At 44.6% G+C, this 25,908-nt stretch overlaps 1 protein-coding gene across 2 annotated transcripts in view; it reads left to right on the top strand.

Annotated features, from left to right (window-relative positions):
* The first annotated feature begins 561 nt into the window (after window positions 1–561).
* The window catches only part of LOC119396860 (arginine/serine-rich protein PNISR), a 32,720-nt gene continuing 7,373 nt past the window's right edge, over window positions 562–25,908 (top strand). The window contains exons 1-10 of one of the 2 annotated variants that reach the window (XM_037664207.2): window positions 562–810; window positions 1,384–1,489; window positions 5,054–5,245; window positions 7,278–7,582; window positions 10,296–10,443; window positions 11,924–12,090; window positions 16,479–16,661; window positions 19,524–19,626; window positions 21,413–21,469; window positions 24,182–24,418. In XM_037664207.2, the coding sequence (XP_037520135.1) occupies window positions 1,411–1,489; window positions 5,054–5,245; window positions 7,278–7,582; window positions 10,296–10,443; window positions 11,924–12,090; window positions 16,479–16,661; window positions 19,524–19,626; window positions 21,413–21,469; window positions 24,182–24,418 (1,471 nt within the window). In that variant the 5' untranslated portion in view covers window positions 562–810; window positions 1,384–1,410. Of the gene's footprint in view, window positions 811–1,383; window positions 1,490–5,053; window positions 5,246–7,277; window positions 7,583–10,295; window positions 10,444–11,863; window positions 12,091–16,478; window positions 16,662–19,523; window positions 19,627–21,412; window positions 21,470–24,181; window positions 24,419–25,908 lie in introns of both variants that reach the window. The other variant, XM_037664205.2, reaches the window with a different exon arrangement.

The following is a 25,908-nucleotide window of genomic DNA, read 5'->3' as shown; positions in this document are numbered from 1 at the left end:
ATATAATGGCATCAGAGAACACTTCAGTCATATGTCACTTAGTTTGAACTGCCAGTTTTATCATCAACATCTGAGGCACGCACCTCATAAGCGTCAAAGCATCAGTTGCAGGTGGACAGGGATGTGCACCCCTCCCCGTCCTTGCGCAAACTTCCACAATCGGATCATTTTTTTTTTATATGATTCAAACCCTACCCCTCCCACCCCTCGAAAAATGATAACTTTGTGTGCGCCCCTTAATGCGGCTGACGGGCACTTTTGATCGCGACCCTGGCCGATCCGAATTCGATTTCTTGATCGCTATGAAGAATAATTTTTCAAATCTCGCGGCACACAAAAAACAGATACTGTATAATTTGCCACCTATCGGGTAAACACGGAACAACTCAAAGGTAACACGGGAGCCAAGTACCATAACTAAAAATGCTCCTTTGCTGTGGTAAGCAGTGAATTTGCGTGTGAAACTGGGGGAGCAGTGTTTACGAACAACATATCATCCTGAAAGGCGAACAACGGGGTTCTTTTTTTTTTTTGTGGTCCGCAGGGTCCGGTATCATCATTATTACCCTTTCTCGATTTTCACGCCATCTTGTAAATCTTGTTAGCCTGAGAAAATGGGCACGTTTCTGACTGCTGCAATTCGCTATTTTTGATCGCTACTGGAAGAAAGTGCCGTTTATGTGCACCAAGATGTGTTTCGCCATCTAGCCGGACCGTTTGTCAAAGTCAGATCGTGAAACATTGTTGCTTCGGCAGTGGCGGAGTACTGCAGTACTGCAACGCAACTCTCGTCGCTGCCAATCGCCCAAGGTAAATTTCGTTTCTTTCAACAGTAGAACCATGGCCCTAGCGCCTGATTATCGTTTACGGACAGTTAATCATCGTGACTATAGATTTTCTAGCCAATGGCTCCATCGACGCTTTCAAAGCACAGTCAGCTCTTTCCGTGCGCTACCGGCTTTCGCGTCTTGTTTGGAAGCGTTTCCCTTTGAAAACACGGGGTTCTATTTGTGCTTCTTTGCTCTCATCATATCACAGCGGCTGGGATACTTACTGACGATAAAATCTACGAGCGATAAAAGGGTCTGAACGAATTCTTATAACGCTGTATGTGCAGCGTTTGTGTGTGAATAAAAATAATCTTACTCTGTTCACAAGCCACCTTGAAACTGGGGTCGCCTGTCACAGAAGATGCCTTAGTTCATCTGCTTATCATCGATCATCGTCAGAGAGATCATAAATAAAATTGTGTTCTAGATGTTGTGCGCATGGTGTTAAAAACGCCGCGTTGATCGTTCGCACGGTGTTTTTTATGCATGCCTTGATTCGCTTCCTTTCGTAGCAGCCGTGAAAGAGACTGCAAGTTGTCTGTTTTTTCTTCAGTGTAAAAAATTGCTGTAAATAGAAATCATGTGGTCCGGACCCGCTGGACCGTGGAATCAATGGCCGATTCATGCCTCCATGTATCAAAACGTGCCTCATGAACAAGGTAAGAACCATTACATGTGTGCCATTTTTACTTAACATAATTCGTGAACGTACGGTATTAATGTGGCATGAATGTCTCACAGTCAGCATAATTTAACTTTACTGCATTGCTATCATACTAGGCACCAATATCAAATTATTTGTTTTTTGGCTGTTGCTAGGGTTACGTCCAGACGTAACTGTAGTCACCGCTATCGTTACGTCCAGACCAAAGTCCCTAGATTTTTCCCTGTTGAAGAGCAGGGAAAATCTAGGGACTCTAGTCATGTGGCTTTCCACAAACGTGAGTACATTATTTTCCTGTTGCTCAGTGAAGGCCCTCTGCGCCCTTCGGGCGCGGCAACCTAATCGTGGCTTCGCCCTCGCTTCGCGAGTGCGGCCATTTCGCTAACGCTCAATGGCCGGTTGGCAGGGTCACGGTCACGCGCTACTGGCCGCTGTCGCGGCCACGCGCTGTTTAGCCCGCGCAGCCTGCCCCTTCGGGGCAGGCGGAGGCGTACGTAACCAAGAGCCGCGTCGCGCTTCTCTGGCAACAGACTTCAGCAACACCTGAGACAAAAAAAAAGAAAAAAAAAAACATGGCTGATCCCTCCGTCATAGGAATCGGTATAACACGAAAGTGAAACGTGTCTTCACAGAAGTAGAGCTTATTGTGTAGTGATATATGAGAGCTTGTACAATGTCTATTCGTGTTTGGCAGCTATAGCACCGTTTGACGTGGATGCAGCCATGTTGACAGCATGTCTCTATCGCGACGACTAACGCCCATGATGATGATTAAACCGTTGCGGTAGCTGACGGTGTGAACATATATTTGGACACAGCGAATCGTGAATCCCGCGTAAGGTTGATATCAACAAGCTCATAATCAACACTGGTATCCGGTATGCACTTCTTCAAAGCGTCGTCAATTAAGGAGAGAAACGGCACGGTGTGCGCTTTCTAGTAATGGGTAGCCGACGCCTGTGCTCATGCATACATAACACACACTGCGCTTCAGCAACACGGGAGGTGGAGGTTCGTAGCCTGAGCCGCAAACGCGTGCGTCCCGCTGGCCTCTGTCTCGCAGGCGCTGCTCTCGCTCCACCAGGGCACGACATTCGCCCGTCGAAATCGCGTCCTTTCCGCAACGCATATTGCAGCAGTTTTGTCAGTCGGTGCTCTCGCAGTTGATGCAGTCGGCGGCGGAGAAATCCCGTTGGTGCACGTGGAAGCTGCACTACTCCGATGAGCCGACGCACGCTAACACGAAGCCAAAGGCAAAGAACGTAACTGCGTCAAGGGTGCCTCAGCGACGCCAGCGCGGCCACTCTACCTCTCTGGTATCGAGACGCTTTAACCATCACCTCAGATATCGCGTGCAATCTCGGAGTAAGCGTTAGTAAGTGTCGATCGTGAAGCATTACTTCTTTTCACCTCTCACAGACGGCGGCACCGCCCCGCTCCGCCCGCTGCGAAAGAGAATGTGTGAAAGACATAAGGCGCGTTCGCGCCGTGCCTAACATCTCCCGAGATGGCTTAGTGGGTAGGGCGTCGGGCGCTTGCCGTCGCGGCCGGAACGTCGTGGGTTCGATTCCCAGCGGGGTATATTTTTCTTAGTTTTTTCTTTCTCACCCGTTGGTGTCAATTTTATCAACGTCATATCCGTGACGGATGTACTTGGTGGACCCCGGCATAAAACACTTTCGTGTTAAAAAAAAAAAAAAAAGAAGCCACCAGCAGCGAGGTTCGAACCAACGTCCTCGCAGTTCCGAGCACGACACGCTAGCCGCTGCGCCACTGAGGCCAATCGGTTCGGTAGGTCTAACGGGCTGTATTTGTATTGCCACGCTGGACGTAACTTTTAAGAGACTTTATTCTTACGTCCAGACGTAACTGCAACGGCTCGTACCGTTACGTCTAGACGTAACGCTAGACACTCCCTTGTTTTTTAGTCAAGATGTGCCACCTACGCAGATTTAAATGTTGCATGTGAGTTTGGCTCATTAAAAGAGATAATAAAAACATTACCAAATAATAATGGGTGTGCATTTTCCTCGCATCCCTCTGTAATGTGTGAGAAACATAAACACATGTCCTATTTTGAGTAACGTAAGTTACCGGTGCATTAAATATGTGTTGCCGTTGCTCCCATATTTGCCTCTTGAGGCTAAGGGTCAGTAAAAGTAGAAGCAGGCTTTATCTGCAATGTCATGGCAACTGATATTAGTTTCATTGGCTTCAATTATGCATTTTAAGGGCAGTTGCTTGCTTTCAGCATCATAAAGTTGGTTCTCTGGAGTTCAGAAAGTTCAGTCTTGAGTATTGCAAAACTGTGAGAGTGCTGGAAACATTCACTAAGACACAGAATGCTTGTTAACAAAATGTTTGTCCTTTGCTCTACATTAAAAAATTTTTGTTGTTTTTTCGGTATCAAGACTACAGACATTGCACAGATAGAAAGATTCACAATACATAACTCTCCCAAATTATTTGCTTATCAAACTCTTCCTCTTTCTACATTTAATATCAATTTCCCATCTGGGCAAGGTATGAGACTAAGCCACTCGGTGTTTTAGATTGACACATAGCATAGAAAGGGACAAGGGATGCAATACATAGGACGCGTTAAGTTAGCACACTTTGAACTCTAAAGGAGCATACCCAAGCGCACTTGAGTACGATGCCTTCAGAGCTTAACCTAACAGCGATTTCCGCCAACTGCTTTCGAGGGCACAAACGAGTCACATGGCGAATGTTATGTTGCTTCCGCATCCGCTTTCACACTTTGCACGCATTTCGAAGTAGCGTCGCTGGTAAACAAACTCCTGCAGTTCTTGCTGAACAAAGGCGAGCTTGTATCACTTGATGCGCGACAACGAAGGCAGCAGCAGCTACAAATGCTATGCAAGCTGTTCTTGCTGCTCTCAGAGGTACCCTGTCGCAGAATAACATGAGAGCCTGCAGAAGTACGCACATATAGCAACAGAAAGTCGCCGCACTGCGACTATTCCGGAATAGGTTACATACCTGTGCGTCTGACAAGCAATAGTCGAGCTGTCATATTTGGTTCACACAACCTCAAACCACGCCAACGTGCAAAGTTTGTCATCGTGCTGGGAACACGATGAGACTGTAGAAACAAGATGAGAAGGAGAACGCACTTCTATCAGTGGAGAGAGTCGGAAATGCATCATTTTTCCGGAAGCCATAGCAGGCGCGAGCTCTCGTGCACTGTCTCGAGGTTGGAGCGCGTGCAGTAAGTTGCGTAATCACACACTGGAAATCACGTTTTAGCCGTTAAGAAGAGCGCACTCCACCAGCTAGAGTGTGCTCGAGCTCCTCAACTTGATGCGCCCATAGACAAGCGCAGTCTATGCCCCACTTTTTCCATCCTCTGTCTGTTTACACGCTATGTATAACAAGATCTCCTTCTGCAACTCTTCAGGTCATTTCTATCAGACCACTCCTATGTAGTTTCATCGTCTGTATAGCTCCTTGGAATTAACTTCAGGGGCTCTTGCAGAGCTCATATTCCTTGTACCTGAGCATTTGTCTGAAGAAGTCTGGTACCTTGCTTCCTCAGTGGACTGGGCCCAACTCGCCAAGCAATGGATCCAAATGCAGCAGACACCTTCTGGCCCCGAACCACCTATGCCAGCACCGCATATGGCCCCACATATGGCACCCAGAGTGCCTGCACCATCTCTGCCGCCACCACAGGCACATCATGGAGTGCCTCCTTCTGTACCTCACAAACCTATGCCACCGCATATTGGTATGCAACCTACATATGCCTTGCTCTAAAGCCAGGTGCTACTCTTTGTTACAACATGTGTGGTTGGGTTTGCTGTGCATTCTATTGAATGAAGTAAACAAGGCGTACGCAAGACAATACTACACACACAGGTGTCAGTGTGTGTCTTTCTCTCTTTCTCTTGTGTATGTCAACTTCAACTTAGTGCCTTCTGAAACAAACTTTGTCACTTTAAAAAATTCTGTTGATTATGATTGCATTGATGGAACTTACGTTCCAAATCAGTATGCATGCTATGAGTGGTGCACAAAAAATTTAAAATGCGCCCTCCGACATAAGTTTTCATCATTCTGAGGAATCTCTAACTCGGGCTGTGCAGTGTGAAGATTTATCTTCAATACTTGTGTTTTCTTAACCCGCTACAAAGCATGGTATGCTAAGGGATCACAGCTGATTTGACACTGTCGATCATAATGGAGCACTGAGATGAGAGATGTTAATTGATACTTGTAGCGCAAAGATGCCAGAGAAACTGAATGTAGTAAAGTTCATGGCATATTAAGGAAGGGGCTGAGATGAAAGCCGCAGTGTTTCAAGGGAGCACGCAAGGCCTGTCTTCATAATTCAAATGAATCTGTGCATGATTTGTGTGCCACTTTGATAAGTGGATTTAAATAAATTATTTTTCAGCACTCCACACACTGCCTAATGAGGCTTGCCGGGCTGGTCTTCGTATCCAAGCCAGTTGTGCTACACGGGTTATGGGAGACATTATGAATGAAGAACAGAACAAGGGACGAAATATTAGTTCACGGCTGTTAGTTAGGCCGCAGCTAGGGGGGGGGGAGTCATCCATGCTCGAGTAAGATGCACAATACAAATACTGGAAACAAGGTGAATAGAGTATTGTATAAGACTTGAAGTGTGTGGTCCAGAACTTTTTGGTCAGGCACTTTGTTGTGTCTTTTTTTGCCTTCTATAGGCATTTACAAGACCTCAAGAGAGCAGAGTGGTTCAGGGAACAAACTGGTGTTAAGGACATTTTAATCTAAATCAAGAAGAAGAGATAGGCATGGCCAGGGCATGTAGTGCGAAGGCAAAATAACCACTGGTCATTAAGAGTAACAGACTGGATTCCAAGAGAAGGCAAGCGCGCCAGGCGGAGACAAGAAGTTAGGTGGGCAGATGAGATGAAGAAGTTTGTGGGGATAACGTGGCCGCAGCAAGCACAGGACCAGGCTGACGGGCAAAACATGGGCGAGGCCTTTGCCCTGCACTGGGCATAGCTAGGCTGATGATGATAATGGTGATCAATGCAGCTTTTGTCCCTGTCACACGAGCACTTGAAAGTCTTAAGCAAGAAGACTTCTTCCAAAAAAGTTTCACGCGCAAACACGCGATAGACAGCGATCTCTTTTTCAGAAGCGGTCTTTTCTGGAAACCGAGTTCGTCGATCTCTTTCACGGCCGTAATACAGTAGCCTCGAAACCAGTGGGCACCAAGAATTATGAATAGGGGAAAAAAAAAATTGGCAAGTGTTTATTGTTCTGTCACCTACGCTCATCATAAAAATAAATTTCATATCTCGTTGAAGGCTGTAATAAACCCTTTAAAGCTTATTTCCTTGTGTACTCTCGTAAGGCCGAGCGGGTCGGAGATATTACATGGAGACGTTTAGCGTGTCGAATGCACGTACACAAAATGCGTGTCGTTGTGACATGTATGATCAATGCTGGTGACCGAACAGCCCTGGATGCACACAAAAAACAATGCCTACAATTTGAGAGGGACACTTGGACTTTATATATTTTATTTTCGCTGGTTCTGTTTTGAAAGCCAGTGCCATGCTTTCGGTTGCATGTTAATGCCTCTTCATTAAAAAGTCATTCAACTTTGTAAACGGCGGCTTATGTAAAAGAGTTTTTGCGTACTCGTGTGACAGGGGTATTAGTTGTATACTCATAGTATTTATGGTTCCCAACAATAAAAAATTGAGCTATCTCATGGATTTTTATCTGATGGTCTTTCCCTTGCTCTCTGCTTGTGTAACCAGGAGGCATGCCACCGTCCGGGCCGCCTCCACCACAAGGCGGCTACTGGGGAGGGCCGGCATCGTCGTCTTGGGGGGCTGGGGAAGGAAAGCCCTGGCAGTCGATGGGTCCACACCAGGCCATGCCTGGAGGGGGAATGGGCCCTCCCGCAGTTGCTCCTATGCCACCCATGGGAGTCTCCGAGAAGGAGACCTTTGACTACGGCCACGTCTCGTCAAGCCAGCCACTTGCCTCCCAGAGCTACGATTACAACCACGGCGGTGCTGAACAGTACGCCCAGTACGCACCTCCACCGCCACTCATGGACGTAGGTGCAGCTCAGACATTGCTCCAGCCAAATGAGGCAGACGTCCTGTGGTTATTTAGTAGCGCTGTGGAGGACCCTCAGGCATAATCCGCTGCTCTTGCATGTGAAGGATGCCTGGCAACAATGTATGAAAGTTGAAACTTGGTGAACTGCCAGCAACTACAAATGGACTAGCAGTGTTGTTGTGCACAGCTGCCATGGCTGGAATCATTAAATGTTAAATGTGTCCATGGAACCCATGTAACATAAGCCTAAAACAAGCCAGCGTAAACTTGAAATTGTCACTGGCGTAAATTTCTGTTAAACTGCTTGCCAACTGATTTTTTTTCTACTTTTCATAGTCCGTACTAATGTTAATGCAATTGGTGCAGTATAAAAAAAGAGTCTGTAGTGTTACAAATTAGCCCTCTATCTAATAATACCCATGAAGTAGGACCTTTCCAAAAATTTCCAATGGACATACGGTTTGTTAACTCTTTCCTTACCACGGGGAAATTGGCCTATTTTTGTATGTTGCAACTAGGAATTTTCTGTGCCGTTGCTACTAGGTTTACAGTGCCATGCAATACATCAAAATAAAGACAAATGAACGTACTTTTGAATGTTGTTTATCTTAAAACAATAGAAAAAACTTATTTGGCCAAGAAAATTCCTATACAAAAAAAAAATCAAAATTTTTCAAAAAATTTTTTAGGAAGGAAGCCACATCTCCAACAAAACATTTTTTTGAGAAATTCCGAAATATACAAAATGTTTATTAATCACAGGGCAACATTATTTAGAGAAATGGCTAAAATCGATAAAGCTGTCTTTGAGTTACAAAAAAATTACTTGATGCATAGCGAAATAGTGAAGTTCTGAGTTGGTCCTAGCCAAGATTTTTTTTTTTCAAGAAATAAACTTTTACAGCACAATATTACATACCAAAATGCAAGTACTAAATGTAGAGTTTGAAAGGTACATTCGACGAAAGAAATGGCAGATATAAATATATAACAAAAATTGACAAACACAAATAATTAAGTACGTTCACAACAAACGTCATAATAATAGACTTATATCTTCAGAGTAAAAAATTATGGAAAAATTATGAGAGATGCAAAATATTTAAAACAGCGTAGTGGAGTAGGAGTGAAAAAACGAATGTTTTAGCTCAAGAACTTCTCGAGCTATAAATTGTTCACTCAGGGAGATCAGTGTGCCAGGCACCAAAACAGTTCGTTCGCCGTTCGTTTCGGGATCCGAAACATGCAGCGTGGCCAGGAGCGCGGTAAAACGCTGCCTTGCCATGACTTTTGGTGGAAGAAGTCCCGAAAGCAATTTAGTCGTACTCCAGTACAAATTTAGACGCGGAAGTTCTAATATCCCCATGTACATCGGAGTCCAATAAACTTCACCATCTCCTCTGGCGTCACCTCCTTCCACGATCCGTCTTTCTCACTGTATGTCGGCTTTTCAAGTATGTGGGCCCACGCATACTTGAAAAGCATACCTCCGCCATGAAGAAGAGGCGGAAAAAATCCAGCGCTCTCGTCAGCCGATGTGAGTTACTGCGGAGTGTCATGTCGAGGTCTATGTCCAGATGCGCGCGTCCCTCCGGGGTCGGAAGTCCACGTGTCTTTGTGCTGGAGGCACCACGACATGCCCAAGTGAAGTAGACACGCTAAAGATAATAATAATAATATGTGGGACACATACAGAGCAAGTCAGCCGGCTCCAGAACACTACAAACAAAAGTGAAAGTGAAAACGAAACTTGCTCGCGACTAACAGCTGACGTTTCCGGCTGATCTGGTGAAATTTCTTCATCGGAGCTGAAATCCGACGTCACCACATCGTTGTCTGATTCATCACTGCTCGAGAAGTCCAAAAGATTGCTCGTCGAAGCGCCGGCATCGAGCGAAATTGCTTTTTTCCAAGCGCGCGTCGTTTCGGATGTCAACACCATCGCGCGGCTCACGTGCGCTTCAACCTTTGAACGCGCGCGCCCTTTAAAAATCGCCGCCTCGCGGTAAAAATGCAAACCGTGCAGAAACAGCAATTCTAGTGTGTGTACAATCGTCTAGATGGCGCTTCATGTCGAAGCGCACGGCGGTTGTTGAAAAATAGCGGCGTGAAATCATCGTTCACCGGTGAACGATGCCTAGTGGCGTGGTAAGGAAAGAGTTAATACACTCTTCATTAATGTGGTGCACTTTTCTGTAATAGCATCCGCTTAAAATTGTGTGATGGTTATGCACTTTACATGGACAGCACCCTGTAGACACCTTATGCTGCCTATCACAATGCAGTAGTTTGAAAAGGCTCTAGAGCCACACAGTGCCCTCCACAACAATATTTGCAGCTCTGCAGAGGTAATGTGTCTGTGAGATACCCATTACAACAGAATCTAGCACAAAATGTTTCTTGCAAGTATTGGCTTTGCAGTATTTGTGGCAACATGTGAAGAAGTCCAAGTAACTGAGTGCATGTGTTGTCCCCCCCCCCCTTTTCCCAAGCAATAAAGAAGAAAAGATATCTGAAAAATCAGTTGGCAATGATAGATATGTACACTTTACCACATTTGCATAACACAAAGAAAGATTATGTTTGGGCCATTGAAAGGTGTGTTTGTGTTAGCATATTGGTGAACTGTGGGGGTTTCAGCTGCCAAAACAGTTCTGTGAGAGTTATCGCATGCACATTTCAGCGATGCACTTTTGCTTCTCTCACAGAGCTACCCAAATTCCGGGGAGCCTTACCACCACCAGTACTGGGGCATGGGCCAGAACTCGTGCCCGCCACCATTCCTGAGGAAAGAGCGTTGCAACGACAGGGAGGACGCCCAGGTTCCCTTTTTTGAAGAAGAGGTGCCACAATTAGGTCAGTTCTCGTGTCTCTTCGTTATCAGACATTTACGAGCAGCTGAAAGGCCTGCTTGTACCTTGCCTGAGAACGCTTCGTGCCTGAGGGCGCTAGATGCACATTGCAAAGTGGTTTCCAGTGGTAACCAAGTACAGTGGAACCTCAATTATATGACCTTGAAGGGACCACGCAAAAATGACGCGAAAGGGTCATATAATCGAAATACTAAGAATATAGGCAGTGACGCTCAGCCTTGCCAAAAAAACGGGCGCAGACCGCCTGAATCAGCCCGCGGCACGACCCCACACTCATCCAAGGAAGGTAGATTAAATTATTTCTTCAAATGACGGCTAAGCATTTACTTGAAGGTGGTGTAAGTGAATCCTTATTCTCAACTTTAAAAAATATCAAATCCAACGCACATATTCTTTCCGATAAATTGAGTTCAAAAATTGCCTGCACGTAAAAACTAAACTGGAACCATGTTGGCAATAGCCTCCCGTCAGAAGAGTCAGATATAGTGTCATCACCTTCACATAATGTCAACAGAGCACTGTAGTTGCGAGTCGCGTAGGATACTTTAGTGCGCAACAAAGCTGTGCGCGTCGTGTTTGTTCTCTTGCGAAGTGCAGTTGGTGTTGTGCCGCTGTTATTATGAACGGTCTCGCCAAGGAAAAGCTATTTGGCGCGGTGAAGATAGCAGCGTCGCGTCCCTTTTGCATGCTCGAGGCCTGTGACAGAGTACAGCAAACAAAGGGAGAAGATCTTCAGCTGTATGACGATCAGGAAAAGCTTCCACAAGCCAAAAAAGTGAAAATATCCGGATCTCGAAGACGAGCTTGCTGACTAGCTGAAGCTACTCTGTGTAGATAGAGCTTCTTTAGGTAACGGCCCCGGATGCGCACATGATCGAGGCATATCCAATAGTGACCTTAAAGCCAGGAAAAAGAACTGCCAGGAGAATAAATTTTCCATTCTAAGATTGCGTACTGTACCTGTCTCACTCTATTTCTAATTGTAACCCATGGGCACGTAAGTGTATTTTGTACCCGCGAATGTTTGGTTGATGTTATATTTGAGTAAAAAAGGTGATTTTTTTTTCTTCGGACGTTATCAGACAGCCTTGTTACGATGCGAGTCGGCATAAAATTGCTTCATATAACCGAGGTTTTTAATACCTTATTTCTATGGGAGTTTTGCTGGGACCGAACAGATTCATCGTAAAATGTGGGTCGGCGCAAAACCGGGGGACGTATCATCGAGGTTCCACTGTACGCAAGAAACGATCGAGACGCCAAGAAACAAGGCATGAGATTCTGCTGTGGTCACACTACACACGGCACGGTCTTCTTTCCTGGTGTCTGTGTTCTTGTTAGCTGGAAGGCATTTTGCAATGTAACTCTGCCTGTTTCTAAAATCTCACCTTGTGTCGTTTCAGGATTTAAGCGCGAGCATGGGCAGATTAACATGGAAGTTCCCATGTCTATTGATGTCCTAGATGCCGCCAAGCGCAAAACCTTGCCTGGTTGGATTCGTGAGGGTTTGGAGAAAATGGAGAGGGAAAAAATGCGCAAGCTGGAACGAGAGAAGGCAGAAGCAGAGCGACGTGCAAGGATCAGCAGGCAGGCTGAAGATGACGACCCATCAAATACAAAGTCTAAGTTTGTAAGTGAATTATGCGCAGCATGTCCATCTTATATACAGAATGTCTGTGCGTACACGGCACAGCCATAGTACATATGTATTAAGATATCTGAAATTTTGACTGCGCGAACCCTTCGTCGTCCAATTTTCTAGACTTTCAAAAATGGAATTAGAATAATCAGAAGTTTGAAATGAAATACCAGCAGACATTTGATTGTGGTGGAGAGGAGTTAGCACCACTTGAAGCTTATCGATAATTTTGAGCTACAAGAGCTCATGGTAACAGTTTTTGAGGTGGCATGGCTAATAAAGATAACTTAGCTATTTCTTCATCAAATTAGATGAAACTGCTTCGATTTGTTGAGTTTATGAGATGATGATCAACACCCAGTTATATTCTAAATACGTCAACTACTAGTTACTGCAACAATTAGTGGTCATGTTCTATTGCTTGCCAGAACAATAAAAATGTACCTACTTAACACAGTGTTTAATGCAGGTAGACACTAGAATGCATAAGAAGTGCAACACAGCAAACAGATTCAATATTGAACAATTACTATTTCTTAATTCACAGCGCAATAATGTTCAGTGCTTGTACGTAACGAACTTTCGGTCTACTGAAACTTGTTTCATTGTAAATAAACATTAGTCTGACCACAAGTGAGAGTCTTAATCTAGGGATGGTCGAATAGTAAATTAGAGGTTCGAAGTGAATAGTGATTTGGTCTAATAATTTCAAATCAAATAGTTCGAATAGTATATCACATATTGTTAAGAAAAATGGGCATTTTTGTCATGTCCAACTAACTTGCACGTCAACTAGGCTTGTGTGAATGTCACTTTTTTGGTTTGAAGTGAACTGAAGCAACTGAATAGTAGTAGCAAGAGTTGAACAGCAGTAGGGTGCAAGTTACAAGTGGCACAGTATGTTACATTTTAAACATTACTATACTTAACGCATGTAAGCCTATAAAACATGGCTTTTAAACTTGAAAATAATTTATTGAGGTGAAGTTAACATGTACAGTCGTCAGCAAGCTTAACTCGAACACTCCACAGCGTGTCCAGAAAGGGTTTGATTGACACCAGTGCCGCGTAGCTTTGGGTTCTGTTGCCATGATGTTACCAATGCATGCCAACATACTATCCAAGCATACTGAGGTATTATCTTGGCAACAGCGCCCAGTGCTTCGCGGCTGGCATCAGTCAAACCAGTCCAGGCCACACTGCGGAGCGTTTGAGTTAAGGGGGGACACTGATTTTTCAAGATGTAAAATAGTGAAAAAAATCAGTTTTTTTTAAAAACAGCACTTTTGTAACATACAGGCATTGCCGCAAGTACTGACCAAGTTTCTTGCACCTTGGATTGATATTTCGGCCATAGAATCAATTTATACCACAAAAACAGGCTATATCCTAATGAAAAAAAAAAGCGCAATAATGGAGCTCTTGATGCTATGAGGCTGTTGAATGATGCATGCTGCAGCAGTACTCATGCAGGTTATATCTCTGGTGGCTACAAATAATCTAGCAAAAAAATTTTAACATCTTGTGTTGCATGAGGTTCAAAATCGACCTTATTTGCTTTTCTGCATTTTCTCAAAACCTGTTTTTGACTCTTTGCGACCTTTTGGGAACGGGCTTTCAGTAATCAAAGCACCTAGAATTGTAATTCTTGTTGCACTACTGAGCTATACATTAGTATTGCCCACAAGGGGTAGCAGCAGATTTTTGTATTTCAGTTTTAATGTTTTTTTAATTGTCCGTGCAACTAACTAGCCACATCTTGGAACAGAAAGCTTTGATATGCTGTATAAGTCTTAATAGTTTGCACGTCAAAAAAGTATTCCTACCCCTGTGAAGCTTGTGTTTCCTAGTATCCGGCTATGTGCCTAAAGCAAGATTTCGATGAGTAGTTCTTGCTCCATTGTTCCCAGAAACAATGCTAATTAATTTTAATTAACTTTGGAACTAATGGACATATTTGAAGTAGGGGTGTGCGAATATTCGAAATTTCGAATATTTTTTTAATAGTGTTTGCTATTCGATTCGATTTGCACAGGAATTTTACTATTTGAACTTCCCGAAGACAAATACAGTCAGCGCCCGATTGAAAGTGACCCCTTCAAATTTTCAATATGCTTCACCTCATTACACTCTCGTATTGTGGCAAAGCTGCCTTCCAGGCCCGTTACGGTCGAACTTAGCCAGGACACAACGTCCCATTGGAAGTGGTCCCTAGAGTTTCAGTATGCTTCACCGCATCACACCCCGTATTGCGGCAAAGCTGCCTTTCAAGCTTCGTTAAGGTCGAACTTAGCCAAGACAGTCAACGTCCGATTGCAAGTGGTCCCTAGATTTTCAATATGCTTCACCTCGTCACACCCCCGTATTGTGGCAAAGCTGCCTTTTAAGCTCTGCTATGGTCGCAAATGTATTAACTAAAAAAAAAAAAATGCTGGTTCCAACATGGAGATGAAAGATGTGGCAGAGTTGGGGGCTTTATTAATGCTGTTTTGGACCTGAAGTTTAGGCAGGAAGACCAAACAATCGGACGCCGAAGCTTTTTAGCATCCAAAATTTCAGATGTTCTTACATATGAGGCAGATTTGGAATTCCGGACTTGAAGGGAGCACACCCTTGTCTGTTACATCAGTTGGGCTTCCACAGAAGTTGAAAGAGGAGGAAAGGCTGAGGAAATGGCATCTTTGCCTACCACGTGTAAAGTGTTGTCGGCAACACTTTGGTTGCACCAAATCATGTACATAAATACAATTCGGCCTCCGCATTGCCTCATTCTTGATAAGACAACTATGAAACACCACCCCACCAGCGCTTCATCAACCTAGCAAAAAGAAACACTTTCATGTTGCTATCTCATAAAAATATGCTTAGGAATGCTCTTTAACCTTTTTTTTTCTGCAATTTCGCTTCGAAGTATTAGAGAAATATTCGAGAAATATTCTATTCGATTCGCACTCACACTTCAATATTCGAATTCGCTTTGCACCCGAAATTTTGCTATTCGCACAGCTTAAATTTGAAGAATAATTGCATATTTGGAATCAGCAAAGAAAACTAAACAAGACTGTGCAGTTCCATTAAATCTGGTAAAGGGAATCTTGATGATTTTAAAAAACCCACTCCCCCCCTTAAAGGGGTACTGACACAAGACTTCGCGGCCAAAATAGCCTGTGGGATCGATTCCCGTGAACATGTGTATATCGTCTGCAAAATATTAACAGCAAATATAGCTTGGAAGGTATTTTATGTGAATTTGAAGTACGCGTGCGCGATCTAGCGCTATACGCCGCACCTCGCGACATTAACACCCTTGAAAGTGCCTTGAAAGTGACCCCCCTACTTCCCCGACGTCGCCACGCTCCAGCCGGTACAACAATTTATGATGATGTCATAGTCGCCATTTCTCTTTTGCCGCGCTTGCTCCAGCAGACTATTTTTCGGCGGCTGCTCGCGAGTCCGTCGCCGCAGCACACGCATTGAAAGTTTTGTGTTTCGCAACACTGCTTTCCCATTTCCTGTTCAAAAGACTTCTTGATTTCCTTGCACCGTCTGTGCTGTGGGCCGTGCGAAAGTGCGTCACGGTTCTGTGTGCTGACGTGTTCGAGCGTTGCACATGCTAGGTGGTGGTAGTTGCACCCCGCGGCTTGTCGTTTTTGGAGCTCTCTCAAACCAAAACTGAGACTGGTCGGTAATGAGGAGCCTGTAATTAATTATCTGTCACGTGCTGCAGCAAACGATGTGCCGTGTTATGATTAACAGGCCCCCAGCAATACATTGCAGCAAAAAAAAAAACGCGAGGCCCAAATTTTTGTGTCAGTTTTCCTTTAAGTTTGCTACGACTGTACAAAGTGTGGCTTCGTGGCATTGCAGATTTTAGCTGGATGGTTGGTTTTGCAGCATACCACCCCTACTCTGCAGTGAAACTACCTTTACAGTGGAGTTATAGGCGCTCAAATATAGATATATTCGTTCATTTCGAAATATTTCGAAATTTCGAATAATCTAAATTTGTGTCGAAGCGAATTCGAATACTGTGATATTAGTTCCAATATTCGAAGAGCCCCAATATTCGCCCATCCCTACCTTATTGTTGCCGTGCTTTGATATCTGTCTTTTTATGATGGCTCTATATTTATTTGTTTTACTGCTCATGTATTATGGTGTATATGGCACATTTTTCAACAAAAAATGTAATTATGAATAAGTGTTCCTTCTTTGTTTCTGTAGTTGCTTGTATTCCAAGTTTTATTGCATTTTTTCTTTCACGGGGTGAGCTTTGATTGACCACTCTTTATAACTGCATTGTGTGTACTGTATTCTGTGGTTGGCTGATGTATTCTTGTAGTAGGGGCATACATTCATGATTGTGTGTACATTTATAGGACTCAGATTCTGAAGATGAAAAGGATGCGGTTGACATGTTCAGTGAAGGTGGTCGCGCAAAGCTGTCACCGAAACGCAATGGTGCTCCACCGCCGCGTGAATCCTCGCCAGAGCCAGAGCCCGTTCGGCCGAGAGAAGAGAATTTCAGGTTCCAGACGCCTGAGGAACAGCATCAGGAAATGGTAAGCTCATAGAGAGGTATCAACTCATATTCACAGAGAGTCTGCAAGTTGGAAATTGTTTCTGTGCTACGCCATAAGCAACATAGCACTGAATTTTACCTGGAGAAAGAAACTGTGGTTCAGTACTTGCTAACCTTCACGATTTTGTTATATAATGCCTTTTTATGGAACTCACTAATGTTTGTCATATTGTCGCTGATATATTTGTGACTTTTTTATTTAGGTCGTGTTTAGGGTAAAAATCTGTTTTAAAGGAATTTAGACACCAAAATCGGATTCTAAACTGACTACAGCATTAGCTTTGCGTGCTTGCAAAAAATGCATAAAATACAGTCGCTGACCGATAAATTGGACACTGATAATTCGGACATGCTTGGTAATTCGGACAGTCGCGCGGCACCGCCGTTGATCCTATAGAAGTAATGTGTAAAGACGACCGATATTTCGGACAGCTATGAGATCTACATTCGATAATCCGGACCCTGTCCGAGACTCGCGCACGTCGAATCGCCAGCCATTATCTCCTCCGGCACCCGTACCATACAAAGTATGGCCTTAGAGATCGAAACGAAAGCTAATTGGTGATCTATGAGGCTCTATTTCGATCGCTACTTTATGCCTCAGATTTGTGATTTGAAATGCCGATCTTGGAGGCACTGGTCAACTGTGGGAAATCCTATCGACATCGCGAACATCCTACATTCCGGTTCCTGTATCCCCGCGCTGCGCTGCTATCGCCGCCGTTCTGTCGAATGCGTCTGCGGTAAAGCGTTCTGCACGCGCGTTCATTTTTATCTTGAGACTTGCTTTATTTTACGCACTGCTGTCTCAAAAGATCTAAGTTAAATGGCGCCAACGGTGCCCTCACAGCCAGCGCCGAAGGCCGCGCCAACGACAACGAAACGCGGCAGATACAGTCAACTGCTGATTTTCCGGACATGCTCGAAAATTCGGACGCTTTCGTGGCACCGTCACCAGCCCCATAGACGTCAATGGTCAAAGAACGTCGGAAATTTCGGACGCTAAAACTCTTCGGCGTCCTATTTTTCGGACTTTCTGCCCAAATTGCAGGTCCGAAAGGCAATAATTGAAGCCTCCACCTCTGCCGCGTCTACCATCTCGTAGGTTCGAACCAGTGCTTTTGAGAGTCGACCTGTTTGCGACAGTAGCAGAGTCCGAAAGTCAGCTTTGTCGCGATGCCGACGTGTTATGGGGTGAAGCGTACCGGAAATTCAAAGAGGCCGCTATCATGGCGCCGTGCGGCTATGTCTTAGGGATAAGCAGTGGAAATGCACGGAGGCGTGATGGCGGCAGGTGGCAAACGTGCCAGTACGGCTCAATCGCTGACAAGCCTTCCGATAAGCGTCTTCAGTCAACTGCTCGATAGTGCATGTGGCCTGGTGAAGTTGCGTGCGTAGTTCACGCATTTAATAGGCGAGAACCCAAACGCGCCGCGCCGCCATTCATGCTGCCTCTTTGTGCGACCGCTAAGTATGCCGCACAGATGCGTTGCCTTTACGAACGAAACCAGCTCGCCATCGTACTGCGATCACATCACACTGGCGGAGATACAGGCGGACTTGGTTGCACGTAAGCGGAAGTGCGGGCAGCAACGCATTGACAACCTTTTTCGGCCACCGGGACCCTGAAGTGTCAATAAAAGTATTTTTTTTTCTGATGCATTCGTTTTTTTGGACATTCGATAATTCAGACTTATTTACACGTTCCCCGTGAAGTCCGAATTATCGGTCGTCGACTGTAATAAACATTTTATCATTTTTATGGATGATTGTGGTGTCTACACACTTGAGAAATTCAAGCAGCATCAAATCAGGTTGTCTATATATATGCAAGAGCACATTCGATTGAGATTGACTGAAGACACTGTAGCCTGCATTAGACGGTATTTGTCAACACTTGTTATCATGCAGCCGAAATATGGCAGCACTAGCTGACATTTGCCAGTTGTAAGCATACACTAGCAAACATTCGCCTGTGCCGACTAGTGCTTGTAGTGTGTGAGTAATTGTGGTAGGCGAGAATAATGCCGTTCAGAAGTTGCTGTTTGAAATACTAGATTTTTAACCAAATTCTAGTATTTCTTGCTTTTGACTCTTTCAAATTTTAATTAATGTAGGCAAGTCTGAGCATTCGTCGGCAATTTCTACGATGAGGGGTCTCTTCAAAAACTTCAGTGCATTTCAGAGTGCTTGCTTAGCAAATTTCTTAACCATAACTCTGTAGTGTCACAGAATTGCAGTGATAATTTCTGACAAGGGGCAATGCTGTGATTGCCTTGCAAAGTTAGTGAAGTGGCAAGCATAGCAACCTTTTAGGATGTGGGGAGAGTTGACTCCACGTTGGGAGGTGTGTTATCACCACCTGGTGTCACGATAATATGATAGTCTTGAAACAGTATAGTATTCTTTATTATGTGTTATGCTGAGCACATAATCCAAGTGGGAAAAAAATCCTGACAATATGAATGACTAATAAGAAAAGTGTTTTTAGATGTGTGCTGAACCTAAGCTGTAATTTTGTTTTGTCTTTCTCAGTGGTATTTGGGGCCATAAGCCTGAGCGACGTTAGCTTATTAATTACAATATTACGCTGTTTCTCTGACTTCGAAGCTGTAGGTTTTGAAGTGAAGCTGGAAATGTGAAGTCACTTTAATGTGTGTGCTGCTTCTACTATCCTAAGTGAATCACACAAGTAATTTTCTCTGCCTATTCTAAGCATTTGTGGAAAAAGCTGTGGATTTGCGTGGTATTACTCGGCATCTTAAATTAGTTGTGTGTTATTGTAGCGGACATTCGTAAGCACATGTTGTGCATTAAGGAATGTTCCTGTGGCTATTTTCAGATGCTGAAAGTGCGGAGGATGCTCACTGAGCTTTTGCTTGAAGTGACCAATGAAGAGATGCACTCCTTATGCCAGGAAGTTTTCCAGAAAGCAGTGCTCAAAGGTAGCTTTAGTGTAGTGGTGAAGTTGTGTGCAGTAGTCATCATCGTGGAGCAATGTTGTTGCGCATTTATGAAGAAACTATTTGACGCACAATCAACTAGACACGGCAATATTGCAGTAATCTTATAGTTGTATGCAGTGGTGGAACAGCTGTGCCAAGAGCAGCCCTTTGCACCATACTGCGAGGAGTTGTACCAAGCCAGCATCAGTTGACGCATAAGAACAAAAGCCGCCTTCCTCCAATTGTGCCTCAGTGGTAAATTTGAAAGCAAAAACCATGCTGCCGTAGTCATAATATTCTCGAAGTTGGTGGAGCGACCATAGCCACAGATATAGCTAATCGCCGTTAGTTGCAGTTCTCTTTAGCGAATGTTCCAATGTACTCCTGCTTCAAGATCTCTCTCCCTCTGCCCTTTTTGGTGCAGTTTGGCATATATCATGCCAACATGGTACAGCTCTCACTCAAGCAAAGTGTTGGATCAAAAAGAAGCCTTGAATAGTGTCTGGAAGTGTATAGATTAACATAGTTGCTGGCACGGCCACTTTAGAAATAATCTCGTATTGTGTGTACCAAACCGCCAACATACAGGTTCGGAAACCTGTGCCAAAAGTTAGTTTTGAGACCTACATCATAAGTGATTGCCTCTTATTGAAAACAAATTCTTGGTTGCCCCAGGACTTAGGCCAAAAAGTAATATGGCTGTTCCACCACTGGTATGGAGACTGTTCACCTTGGTTATGGGGCAGTGTTGAACAAAGACTTCCAAGTTCCTATATTTACGTTAAATGCATCAGTTCTTTTTATTTTATAGTAAATGTGCCTTAATTGCATCTGCAAGGTTTACATCATGGACCTTTTGCTTTGTGAGAAACAGAAGCTTACACCTAGTTGCTGTGGTGATGTCTGCTGAATATCATTAGTTGAAGATGTTTAATAAAATGCTTCAGCAAGCACTGACGTGAAATTTTCTCTCATTCTGTTAAATGATGCGGACGCAATAGGTGAGAGGAACTTAAAATGCGAGTTGCAAAACCTATGTGGCAGCTTTCCTGTGCTGTAAAATCTCGCGCATATCGACTGTGTGGCCCACCCTCACTGCAAATGTTTGGTGCAGCATATAGTGTCGGCCAGCACGTACGTATCTGGTTCCTGAAGACACCTGCATAACGTAGCTGGATCCCTGTGTAGCCCATCGATCGACCTTTGCTCACTTTAGGTTTTGTTATTTCCTATCGGAAGGTGGCTAAGCTGTTTCGAGAAGGCTGCATGGGCGTTCATGGAGGCCATACTGGCCGCCCTAGCCAAACACGGGAAGCGCTACACTACACACAACAATTGCAGCGAGGATGTTCCACGCCACTATTGTGCATGAAATTTTGCAACGCAGGAAAGCTGCCTTGGAGGGTTTTCAACTTCTCCATATTAGAACTTGTGCGGGGTTGTCACCTTTTTGACTTTGGCACATTGCGACAAGGCTCTGAGGTAGAGAAAATAAAAACAAATTGTGGAAGAATGTTCTTTTTTTTTGTTGTTGTTAATTGTAACATGAGCTAAAGTTAATGGCTACGGTAAAAAGTGAGCATAAATGTAAGCATCATGGCCGATTCTCAACAGTATGAGGCACACCACTGCATATGTTTAGGCTGTGTTTTTGGAAGCTGTGTGTGTGTGTGTTGACACGTTGTCTTGTGTCTGTGAACAGGAGACTTGGTGTTCCCCTGTGTCTAGGTTGTGTTCTCTGTGTAGTGCACTAAAATGGTTCCCTTCTGCTGTATTGCTGCAAAAGCTCCTGCCCGCCAGCTCAGATCCTCCTCCGCTTTGGCAAATATTACTGGTGGATTGGGTAAGTTCACACTGGGCTGTTGTCAACCCAGCATGTTACACTCTGCATGCTTAATGGTGCACTGGCAATAGGCCATTTGCTATCAGAGTCCGAATGTTCCTTGGTGCACTGGATTACCGCACATACTCGTGTAAGCTGCGCAGATTTTTTTTCTAAATTTTGGTAGGGTAGGACCCATGCAGACATTTCTTTGGCATCCTAATAGAAGCACTAATCCTCCTTTGCCGTCCAGCATATGTTCATAACCTTGCAGGCCTTGGTGACAATGTATGAAGATGCCACACACAACACTTTATAGAAGCAGGCATGCTGTTCCCTCATTTTTTCCCACCAAGCGTGGGGTTTGGCCCTTATACAAGTGCAGGTCTTACCTGAGCATGTGCGATATTCCGTGTGTTTATAGTGTGTTGGGTGAATGCTCCTTCAGCCCCTACAAAAAAAAAAATATTGCTATGTTGTACTGGGCTTTATAATTATTGAGACCTCGCAAGCGCCCGGTAATCAATCGAAAGTTTGAAAGGTGCAGTAGTTCACACACGGGAAATATCGCAGTTTTCCAACACGAAATCCCAGTATAAAGATGGTAACGAGTTTTGAACGCTCATTTCTGGGCAAGTTGTGTGTTTGTCTTGCCTTACACTACAATTGCATTGTTTAAACAGGAAACTCGTGCGCTAGCCTGTGAGCAGCTAAACTTGTAATGCCCAAACACGGCTGTGCCAAAAAAATTTGGACAAAATACTCATTTTTTCTGACCATGGAGAGTACAGTAAAACCTCGGTAATTTGTACTCGGTTAATTGGGAATCCCGGATAATTTGTATTATTTGCGCGGTCCCAAATTTTTACATGTAAATTTAACCGGATAATTGGTGCGGCCAGTCTGCGACTTCCCGGTTAATTGGCACACTTGGCCGCGACTTCCAAGATATGCAAAGGGTGTTGCGAATCTCGGTGGCTGTAACTAAAACATGCATTTTTTTTTTTTTGATGTACGGATCTCGAAGGCCATGTTTTTTTTTACCGGAAATACGTCGTAGACGCCATGTTTTAGCAATTGCCAGGCGGCGATGCGTGCGGTTGCGATCATGATCATCATCATCTCAACAGCGATGTTAGCCACTCTAGCGAAGTGAATGTTTTGTGGAGTCTTTGTGCCATTTGGATGTCGGCTGGCGAGCATTGTGCCATTTGGATGTCGGCTGGCGAGCATTGTGCGATTCGGTGCGACTGCTCCATTTGTCTCCTGTCTCCGCTTGAGTGTCTTCCCTGTGAATTAGTTGATTGAGGTGTGCTTGGAAGGAAGATGCCAAAGTACAATAGCTTGTCCCTGCACGAAAAGGTGTGCTTAATTGAAGAGGCCAGCAAGTCGACGGCGTTGAAAACGGCTCTCGCCGAAAAGCACCACGTGCCTCTGTCAACGCTGTGCAACATCATCAAGAATAAGGAGAAAATTCTCGATGCTTACAGCAAGACGCACTCGTCAAAGCGTACACGAGTACGCCCGCCTACGTACGCCGACGTTGAAGCAGCTCTGATCGACTGGCTGCAGAAAAGCCAACGCAGCACACCTTCCTGTGAATGGGACCATATTGCGTGAGAAGGCCAACCAGCTGGCGCTGCAACTTGGACATTCTGAGTTTAAATGCAGCAATGGATGGTTTTGCCGATTTAAGGAGCGCAACAACCTGACATTCGTGACTGTTTGTGGCGAGAGTGGCAGCGCGGATCAGTCTGTTGTTGAGGGCTGGAAGCAGCACACCTTGGCTCCACTACTCGCCAAGTACGAAGCAGCAGATGTTTACAACCTTGATGAAGCTGCTCTGTTCTACAAAATGTTGCCTACGAAGACGTTCGCTTTGAAGGAGGCAGACATTAAGGGGCGGAAACAGAACAAAGATAGAATCACTGTTTTGTTTGGTGCAAGCATGTGCGGTGAGCACAAGCTGCCACTGCTTGTTATTGGGAAGACAGAAAAGCCTCGTTGTTTCAAAAATGCACGACTGCCATCCAAGGATGACCTGATCTATAAAAACAACAAGAAAGCTTGGATGACGGCTGCACTCTTTGAAGAATACGTGCGGCACCTTGACCGCAAGTTTGCGGCCGCAGGGCACAGCGTTTTGTTCGTCGTCGATAATTGCCCAGCTCACGGCGACATTCAGAACCTGCAGGCAATCAGACTTTCAGTGCTGGGAACTACCGAACGCGTCAGTCACGCATGGAGGAATTTTTCTCCAAGTAGGCTGACTTGCCACAATAAAGGTGTTACTTCCGTACATCACGTTTTCTGGCTGATTTCTTTGATTTCGCGTTGTTTCGGATAATTGGGAATCCCGCTTAATTGGGATATTTTTCTCGGTCCCGAGGCCTTCGAATTAACGAGGTTTTACTGTATATTAAAAAAAAAAGGCAGCGCAATGTTATCTGAGTGCAAGTAGTAGCTACTTAACTAGAAATTGCTTCGGGAACTGTCCATGCCTGTACATCACTATTGCAATGAAAAATGTAACTATGGGCTTTGCAATAAGCTTGCTCGTGCTTAAATGAGCATTTTGAATTAGTATTAGACTTAGTGTAGCACATATAACATGAAAAATTACGTTGCAAAAGGTGACTGTGCAGCTGTACGGTCCCCTCCCCCATCTGTGCCTCTTTAGGCCATTAGTGAAGACCTCTGATAGGCAGGGCCCGTGGGGACAACCTTTCGCAGGCGGCCTCAGTGGTTATGGCAGTGACAGCGAGTCGAGCAGCGGTGCGGAGAGCGGAGATGATTCGGAGGAAGAGCTGCAGCGCTGCATCCGCGACAAGAGAGCCGCGTTTGCTCAGTGGGAGCACCAGGTGGCAGAGGAACTCGACGAAGAGGACCGTCAGCATGAGCGCCGGCTGCAGCAGCAGGCAGCTCAGAAGGTAACTGAAGACGGGGGCGTGCGTAACAGCAACAGGCCTGGTGAGTAGATCCCTTCAATGCAAGTTCGGGGCCGAGGGAGTGCGGGAAGTGCTTCTAAAGCAGTGTTGGCACGTCTTAAGAGGAGGAAACCTGCAACACCTCTGTTTCTCGCTCTTTTGTGCTTTGGTCTGTCATAATTTTTTATTGGCACTGTTGCACCATGATATGTGCTACTACTTGTAATTAAAACAGCACAAAAGCAGAGGACCAGTAAAAGGACACAGACAACAGTGCTGCAGCAATTAAAAGGGCCCAATATACTAGAAATAAATGCAGCCAAAGTGGATGCTTGGGCAAGTTGGTACTGCTTCACTACTGTACTACTGCATCACTGAAGATGAAAGGTAGTGTTGGCATGCAGTCTAAAGCAGGAAGACGAGGCATGCTGTCAGGTGCACTGAAAAATGTAATGCAGTCTACACTCATAATGAACCTGCATACAACATGTCACCACGTAGCCAAGAAAGATGCAGGGTTCTTTCAGTAAACAAGGTTTATTGGAGCAAACTTATGCTCCACAAGAGATTCAAGGAAAATACCAGCAGCAAAGAAGCAGTCAACAGAGCAACGTGCACAGGCGATCGTCAGCGGAAAATGAATGCTGTGGCATTTTTTGTACGAGCATTTATACCTCCACGTTAATCTGTATAGAACCATCGAATTAAATCAATAAGCCTGGTGATCAGAGAACATTCTGGTCTAGTGATGACAGGGTGAAACACTCTCTCTATCAAATCAAATAGTCTGTGTGGCATACAAAAGAAAGAGAGGGAAACGCACTTCACATCAAACGCAGATACGATAACTGGGCACGGCTAGACGCTAGCAACAAAACATAAGAAAACAAACTATTGGAGGCATGGTTCGCAGCAATGTTTCCTAATATAACGGGCCATTTTCCAACCTCAGTTTTGTCTTAACTTTTTAGTGAACCACACTACAAAGGAGGAGTATGGGCTACAGTGAACGAAATCAGCAGCAGTTTTTTTCTGAATTTTGAGTATTATTACAAACTTCGGATAAAACGGACCTTTTTTTGTCAGATTACCTTTTATTGGTGTGAGAGGGCAAATCAAGATGTCTGATGTGGCTTTTGATTTTCGAAGTTTTACTCGGTGGCACGGTGGCTTTTTTTATGGTGGTGATGTTTCTTTTTCTGTAACATAGAAATTTTAATTGGGTGTGTGATTGATACAAAATATTTTCATCATTCTGCATAAGTGACAGCCGTAAAGGTCTTGTAGTGTGCCACTGTGCAAATTTAAGGAAAGCTCGCTCATTGGTTTTGTCAAAGCAGAAACTTTTGCAAATTACAGTACCGTAAAAACCGGAACACAGGTCAAATTTTTCTTTAAAGAACAGCCATAAAAAGTCAACCCTCGTCTTATATATCGGTCATTGGCAGAAAAACTATGGGCAACTGAAGTCACCCGCCTCCATTGCCATCGCAGTCATCGGCGTCGCTTTGTTTACTACCAGCCTTATGCCAT

Source organism: Rhipicephalus sanguineus, chromosome 6 (assembly GCF_013339695.2).
Source record: "Rhipicephalus sanguineus isolate Rsan-2018 chromosome 6, BIME_Rsan_1.4, whole genome shotgun sequence".
NCBI lineage: Eukaryota > Metazoa > Arthropoda > Arachnida > Ixodida > Ixodidae > Rhipicephalus > Rhipicephalus sanguineus.
Note: the sequence above shows the minus strand (reverse complement) of the source record. Positions and strands in the feature narration are given on the sequence as shown.